The 8,818-nt window shown below is 35.7% G+C and overlaps 1 protein-coding gene across 1 annotated transcript in view; it reads left to right on the top strand.

Moving 5' to 3' along the window:
• The first annotated feature begins 7,799 nt into the window (after positions 1 to 7,799).
• LOC307158699 (voltage-gated potassium channel subunit beta-3) overlaps positions 7,800 to 8,818 on the top strand; it is a 51,322-nt gene continuing 50,303 nt past the window's right edge. Inside the window, exons 1-2 of the mRNA XM_079871524.1 lie at positions 7,800 to 7,862; positions 8,318 to 8,688. Of these exons, the coding sequence (XP_079727650.1) occupies positions 8,399 to 8,688 (290 nt within the window). The 5' untranslated portion in view covers positions 7,800 to 7,862; positions 8,318 to 8,398. The remainder of the gene's footprint in view (positions 7,863 to 8,317; positions 8,689 to 8,818) is intronic.

Below are 8,818 nucleotides of genomic sequence, written 5' to 3'. Positions count from 1 at the left end.
AAGCAACAATGGCATGCCTTGTGATTCTGACACGTTTGAATGAAATAGCGAAAACAATTGTAATATTAGATAAAAAGGTTCTTATAAGGATGGCCCAGTCATAATCATAACCTAAATAAGACACAATCAACGTACACATATGTGATGTTTATCTAAAGTAATTTTTGCTTATTGGTTTGGTTGAATTGGATCATAAAAGGTCAGCAGCAAAGGCATTAGTTAATAAAGTGATATTAAATACATAAAGTCTATTTAACAAATTTAAAGGGGACCTATTATGGCCCTTTAACAAGGTGTAATATGGGTGTCCCCAGGATGTGCCTGTGAAGTCCCAGCTCAAAATACCCCACAGATCATTTATTATAGCTTGTCAAATTTGCCCCATGTGTGAGCAAAAACACAGTTTTTGTGTGTGTCCCTTTAAATGCAAATACAGAAATGACAGAAACATTATTACATGGACTACTACTAGCATGTACTGTCATGTTAATCTTTTGCGCAAATCCAGCATTGAACAAACCCTCGTTTGTGAAGCAGTCCGGCAAAATAAATGATTTGCGCAAGTTTATAACACTTTTCCGACTTTCTTCGGCACATTTCATTTATAAATAAAATTCAACCATGGTGTCCTCAGTGGCTCAGATGCCGGGATTCGTATGTTTGTTGGTACATCCAGTAACAGAACATTTGTAATATTTTTTGGCACAAACATTGTATATCTCCAGCTGCTAATGCAAGGAAACAGAATTGGTGACGGGTGAGGATCACTCAGGGCGGGATCTATCTATACTCTTATGTAAGAATAGGGGGAAATCTAGAACAGCTGGTTTGGAGAGACAGTTTAGGATTTATGGGGATTATAAAAAATATTTTTTTATGATTTTTACTGAACCATGATTTTGGTTACACACACTGTGGACACACATCTGCGTTCAAACACCTTATAAAAGTGAATTTTGCATTATAGGGGCAATCCCCTTTAATTATTGCAGGTTTGCTAATATTCTGAATTTGCATTTCACTGTTTTTATTCATTTTGAGGAATACTGAATCTGTTTTTGTGCAAGTGAGATAAGTTAATGCATGCTTACATTTAATCTAGAGCTACAATACCCATCATGTTCACACAGCGCACACGATACCCTTGCACTCCTTATTTCCCTCAACATGAGGACAGGAGAGCTGTTGGTCAATAAATGTGAAAACAAAGTCATTTGCAATGTTTGTTTGAAAAAGTAACTCAAAAGTTAAAAGAAATGCTTTACTTTAGTAGTTACTTGAAAAGTAATCTCGGCTTTCAATCTTCCTGAAGGAATAACACATATGTTTTAGCAATTTGCCACTTTTTGCCACTTAAAATATTCCAATATCGCTTTATGTTGAAAAAAAAGTAGTTTTGTCTCTAGATATGATTTGAAGCTTTTAAAACTTTGAAAGAAGAAAGCAATAACTCTTAAACATGAAGGAGATGAAAATATGCTTGTGCCATGACTTTCACTGCTTATCAGAAAAAAAATGTTTTTGCACATAGCACCATATTGTTTGGACATGCATTTTGGTAAAACTCTGGAACTCTTTTGAGAAAATTATCATGATTATTCAGTCCTGTGGTGTATTTCAAATTAAAATGGTAAAATCGTCTGAGATGCTAATGCCATTTTCTAAAAGCATCCAGGAAAGAACATTTAATCTAAGACAGATAAATGTCTGCAACGACTGATCTATATTTAGCCAATTTAATAAATATAATATGGTGTTCAGAGATAAAATGAATTGTAGCATGACAACAGGGGGCATCCTAGGGATATAAAAGGATATTGCAGTGATCTGACATTGTTTCATGAGCAAGGTCATTCGGTCATAGTCTAAAGATGTGATGAAACAAGCACAGAGCTGGAGGTGTCAGGCTGAGGAAGCATGGACGTATTTCATTTCTCTTTTATTTTACTTTGATTTATTTTACTTATAGAATCTGTGAGAAAATAACGACAAATTTAAGAGAATCTCTCTGTGCATATACAAACACATAAGGTAAAACAAGAGTGGAGTACATGAGATAATGAGGCCGTATATAATGTGCAAAATGTGCAAGGAGTGGTCCTTGTAACGCAACAATAAGAAACAATGTGTGCTGAATCATATGTAGTGGAACACTGTAAAAAAAGATTTTTTGGTGAAATACTAAAAAAATACTAAAAAAGTAAATACTACTGAAAAAAAAACAATGTAATTTACATGAAAAAGTTAGTCAGGCAAGAATAAAAAAAAACGAAATAAATTCCATATCAGTACTTAATTCAAGCGAGTAGAAATGAAAGCGTAAATATCAACTCAATAAAATTAAGTAAAAATTACTCAACTTTTCTGATACTGGGGTTCCCATCATGCACTGGACCTTGAATAATTAATGAGGTTAATTTTTCACTGGTTTCCAGCTGTATTTACACTGTTTTATCATTGCTTTTGTTGTCAGGATTAGTAACTTGCCATTTTGTGACATTTCGAGTAAATTTTCTGCTCAAAATGACACATTCAAACACAAAAACGATCCATCAAATGTTACCGTCATTGTGTATTGTCTACCAAGTATTGAGGTCTTTGCATTCACATGATGCTTAACATCTGACATGCTGTAGTATAAATTACTTAGATAATCTAAGTAAAGCACATACTATAAATGACTGGTATAATTCAATATTATTGTTTGAGTGAAATGGAATGTAAAGGAATTTAACTAAATCGATATTAATCAACCTTTTACTAGCCAAGTTAAAATGACTTATTTTCTGTGTTACTTTCACTTAACTAGGTTAAGTAAAGTTTACTTAATTCCATATTCCAAGTAAATTTAACTTAAAGATTTCTAATTAAAGCTACTGATAAATATGTTTAGGTTTTTACTTGGCAAATCTTTGTAAATTTACTAGCATTTTCTGAGTGAAAAAAGTTTCCTAGCTTTTTTCAAGTAAATCCTACTCCAATTTTTTTCCAGTGAACAATAGCATATTCTGGTAGTTTGAGTGAAATTAGCATAGCAGATGAGGCACTTTAAACATGTGCGAATACATTAGAAATCCAGATTATGTTTAGATGCCTAAGGCATGAATAATTTAGTTCATTTGTAGAAATATAAAGACTACAATTATGTTTTCAGCCATGTGTGTAACCAATGATGAAATTTGCCCTGCACAAACCCATTTGACATCTGTGTTCATATCAGGTTAGTAACGGCCTATATAGATTATTCTTTGCTGCTTGTGTGTATTTTATGATCTCCTCTGACAGTATTTATTGGTTGGCACTTTTCCTTTGGTGAAACGTAATAACCCATCATCACAGTTTCTCCTGAAGGCTATATGCAATGCCTTTGGCATCTCTCTGTCACCATGCATTATGACATATAACTCATTCATGTGTCACTGTATATGCCTGAGAACTGGACAGTGGGCGTGTTTTTAAAGTCTCTGATGCGTAAGCTCAAATGACCTTCATTTTACCATTATATTATTTTCTGTCATGTAGATGTGTTCTGGATATGCCCTCCCTTGTTTTTACATCACCCACTGGAGATATATATAGACAAATGATTTCACAGGGGTCACAGCGGCCTGTCAAGCTGCTCAGCGAAGATCATGTCGTTGAGTTTTGCTGCTGACCACTGACTCTGATTCAATTCCCTACACGTAGTGTTTGTGTTCGGCTGGAAATGAATCAGATATTGAGTGGATATCCTGCATAAACAATGTATGTAATTGTTATGAGAACCAGATTTGCTGAAAGACATTTCAGAATGAAAGTATCTACTCAACCTTCAAGAGGAAAAGAACATATTTACATTTGTTATTAAACTGTTGACACACCAGGACACACTGATAAACCTCTCGATAGTGAATGGCTGCAACCCAGGAGTTCATGATGATTAATCGAAATGTGGACAGGCTCCAGCAACCTTACTAAATGCTCCCTTGTGAAAAAGAAGTGCACTTAATTGTATTGAATGTGCACTTGTATTGTGTTTCAAATCATAGAAGCATTTATATATTTTTAAATGTACCTGCAGATAATATATTCAAGAATTACTTAGCAAGTGAGTACACTTTTATGACTGTTTCTTAACACACTTAATGTTAATTCTTTCATTAATTACTCACTCTCATGCCATTCCAAACCCGTAAGACTTTCGTTCATCTTCAGAACACAAATGAAGATCTTTTTGATGAAATCTGAGAGCTTTCTGTCCCTCCATTGACAGCTGCGCAACTACCACTTTGACGCTTCAAAAAGTTCATAGATCGCAAAACTAATCCATATGAATTGAGCGGTTTAGTACAAATTTTCTGAATCACTCTCAGAAAAAAAGGTACAAAAGCTGTCACTGTGGCGGTACCTTTTCAAAAGGTACACCTTTGTACCTAAAGAGTGCATATAAGTCCCTCAAAGTTACATATTGGTACCAAACGTGTACATATTAGTACCTAAATGGTACATATTAGAGCCCTTTTGAAGGGTACTGTCCCAGTGACAGCTTTTGTACCTTTTTTTCTGAGTGACTCAATCGCTTTATATGATGAACAGATTGAATTGAGGCTTTTATTCACATATAAACATTAATCATAAACAGAAACAGAATCTCAACTGAACCGGCTTGATGTGCGAGAACAAACCTCATTGGTTCTTGCTAAAGCTCAATCGTGATGCGTAACACTAGAATGAACCTCAACATGCTTGAGATTATTTTTACCACAACTGATGTGAGTTGATGAATTTTCACATGTGAATAAAAGCTTTTAAGTGAAACGCCAAAGAAAATCAGTCACTGGCAATGAATGATATATTTTAAATGTGATTTAATTTTCACTCACAAAATTGGATGCTGACAGTCAGAATGCATGGCTTCTTTTTAATGTTCTTTAATGGAGAGCGATTTTTTGCCTCCGGACATTGTAATTACGGCATCTACCAGCAGGGGCTAAAGGGACCGCGCTATAACCAGGTGAACCTCGGCCCCTTGTTTTGCACATGGATTTATGTAATTGCCGTGACATCAGAGCATGAGCTCTGGGGATGCTGGAGTAACACTGACTTTGCCTCTACATAGTATTGTGGATTACTGGGGTTTACATGTCCCTGTTCATTTAGCACATTTGAGCAAGATCATTTGAGGGATTTCAGTGTTCCTTAGCAAAGAAATTGTAATGTAGATTGATTCACCCTGTACTTTCTCAAGCAAGCACATGAATTTGCCCTGTAAAGACTAGCAGGTAATGGGATATTTACTAGAAAAACATGTGAAGGCAAAGGAGCAGAATTTTGGAATATCTTTTTTTGCTACCCACACACATAAACATTTCTCTCGCTTTGGACAGAACCCAGTGTTCTTGAATGAAGGCATGAAGAGAGAGTGATTGATGGAATGAAAGAGAAGAGATGAGACGAAACAGCTGTGCCGGAGAGAGACTGCAGGCAATCGGTGTCTCTTAGGCAAGAGTTTAATCCCTGATAATCTGACCCTCTTACAGCGGATGGATCAAGGGCAGCTCCGCGTCCGCTGTCACATCCCGTGTTCACAGTTGAACACTGTTCTGAAAGATATGTTGAAATAAAGATCATTTTGTAAAAATTACGTGACCATCTGCAGAGCATTCTGTCAGGTAGATGCTGGTGTTAAGGAGATGCATGACGCAGATTTATAAATATAAATACATTAATCCAGCCTAATGATGCAACCACAGCTTTGTAAAAAACATCACCAAAAAGTATAGCGCTAAAAACATTATTCATTTTAAATGAGAATGTTGTACATATCATCATAAGTCAGTGCCCACCCTTAACCACATTTAAATAAATTATTCAAATGCAAGGGATTATGGGTATTCCCAAAGCCACAGCTTACCAAAGGATGTAATATGACCTACATGAAGATCAAAGTGCTTTGACTTAATCACTCTGCAAAAGGGTCCACTTCACAGTTCACAAGAATATGGACAATCCCATGAATTTCTTTTGCAAAAATACAGGTTTTAAAAAAATGTCCTCAAAATAAAAATAAATATACCTAACAAACAAAACTGAGCAACATAAGTCTTTATTTAAGTGGAAAAAGTAAGTGTGCTTATTAATTGTGTTGAATTGTAGTTTACTTCAAATGTTAAAGGGGTGGTATAATGCCCTTTTCACAAGATGTAAAATAAATATCTGATGTCCCCAGAGTATGTGAAGTTTTAGCTCAAAATACCCCACAGATATTTTTATATAGCATGTTAAAATTGTCAATTTTTGAGGGTGAGCAAAAACGCACTGTTTTGTGTCTGTTCCTTTAAATGCAAATGAGCTGCTGCTCCCGGCACAGGGGGCGGAGCTTCAAGAGCTCGTGTGTTTCAGCTCCGACTACCTGACACAACACACACTGAAAACTTTTAGCCTTTTATGTTCAAACCGGAGTCAGACAAAGATGGAGAGACTCAAGAAGAAGTGACAACATGTAGAATGCAACAGGACATTTCTGAATGGTTAGTTGATGAATTTATGTATCTGATGTGGAGTTAACTATGATAATCTATAAATCGCGTTGGGTTTATGTAAATTTTAGGGTTCGTGATGTCACCTCCGTTTGTTGTAGTCCTTAAAAAGCGATTTCTGTAAAAGAAAACATCTCCCTTTGCTTTGAACTTTGAGCGTCGTAACTTTTAAAAAAGTGAAATCATAATCAACAACCACCCTTTAAAGGTATAAGGACACTTTCATGACTATGATTCTTTAGAACACTTTTCATTCATTTATTAACCTTTTGTTTTTGTTTTATTTAATTAACCTTAGTTTAAAATAAATTTAAACTATAATACATTTTCGTTTAATTGCATATTACATGTAATTAAGTGTCTGGAAACATTCCATTCAGTGTGCCCTTAAGAATATATTTTCATTTCCATAATAAGTACTCTTTTTACTAAAGTATGCTATAAGTGCACTTCTTTTATCTTAATAGATTTATGTAAAAAAAAAAAAAAAATCTTTAAAAAAAAGTATTTTTGTTTTCTGGATGTGCTTTGATGGATGAATAGTGCAGTGTAGAAAACACATGACAAGTGGAGTGAAACGTTGTAAATATCAGTCTTGAGACTAACTTTTGGAGACTATCTCCACTCTTGGAGACTAACTTTTGTATATATTAAGTGAAATAAGAATATGCTTTTTACATATAATAAGAATAGGCATAGCTATAAAAAATGAATGTGTATAGCACAGTTCAGATCATTCAGTCTCAAAAGATTTTGATGAGAAATATTTGCGTGCTGAATTCACGACTTTGATTTGATGGCAGAAGTCTCCATCAGATCATCATGTAGTCTCATTGCTAGAAACAAATGATATGTAAAACAGATCTAATTTGTGATTTTTCCTACATACACACCTGTGAAATAGGACTGTATAAACTTGTATCTACTGTACTGAATAACATCTAGCGTATTCTGTTTATAGCGCTCTGTTTGAAAATGATGTTATGATGACAGTTGTGCCTGTCAACCATATTAATAGATCTTGGTGTGGTATTTTTGGCTTCCTTTTGGATGTCTGTCCTTAGTTTTATTGTGTCATTTTTAGCGTTTCTTTTTCCACATCATTAGTTTGAGCTGTTGGATGAGGGAGGGGCGACCTGGTCACTTTTTATCTGAGGTTTTTTTTTTTTTTTAAATCAAGCCCAATGCAAGCAGATTGAGCATTAGTCTCTGTGTGTGTGTGTGTGTGTGTGTGTGTGTGTTTTAAATCTAAATCTACAACATCACTGTAAATCCTCTGTCATCTTTCATTCCAAAGAGCGAAAGAGACTGGGAAAAAGAGAGGAGAAAGCAAAAGAGACAAAAGTAAGAAAGAAATTGAATTTTTCAGCGATTTATGAACTTTTTTAATTTGTCTGGGTTGTTTTTATTTGTTTTAAGCATAATTCAAACTAAAGGTTTATGCTTTAAGCAACAACAACTACAACAATATACTATTTGGGGGAGATATTCTATGAAAGCAAATCTTAATATTTTCGCAATTTTGCTTGTCAAGTATGTTTGTTTTTTTTGCAGTGAAAGAGATGATGTTTTAAAAAGGAATGTGTGTGTGACTTTTGACAGTGATGTGTGCAGATGTTCTTTTTTTAATCATTTTCACTGTGAAAGAACAAACATTAAAGGATGGGACTTTTTTTCTTTTATCTGTGTGTGTTTCAGATAAATGTGGCATCTCCAAATGATATATTTAATTTGGTACCTGCATGCTGAAACTTTGTTCTTTGCTTTTTTTTTACCTTTCTTTTATCTTTTACACTTAGTCCTGCCAGCTGGAGTGTGTCTGAATGCTGAACTGAGAGCTCAAACCGAACACGACGACAGACCGAACTAAACCCTGGAAAATGGCCATGTTTGGGGGTCGAGGGGCGAAGGGGGGCAAGTTCTCCGTTGAGGACCTGTACGGGATCAGCAAGAAGCCCAAAGCCTCGTCAGGGGCAGCGAGCAGCACTGGGCCAAAAGTAAACGTGCAAAGCCGAGGAAAGGGGCAGAAAGGAGAGACGGATGCCCTGGCTTCTCAGATTTTGGAGGCGGCACACAGACTGGTCGAGCGCCGGCGTCTTGAGCTTTACCTGAGGGAGTGTGGACTCAGCATCAATGACTGCCAATCAGAGAGACAAGCCATGCTGTACCGGTGAGTGTGTGTGTGCGTGTGTGTTTTGGGAAATGCACTCTCAATGGTGTCAAACCTGATAAAGCAAATGGGAAAGGATAATGAATGAAGGTGGCAGTAGCAGAACAGAAGCTACACTCGGAACAGAAGA

This window comes from Squalius cephalus (assembly GCF_949319135.1).
Source record: "Squalius cephalus genome assembly, chromosome: 5".
NCBI lineage: Eukaryota > Metazoa > Chordata > Actinopteri > Cypriniformes > Leuciscidae > Squalius > Squalius cephalus.
Note: the sequence above shows the minus strand (reverse complement) of the source record. Positions and strands in the feature narration are given on the sequence as shown.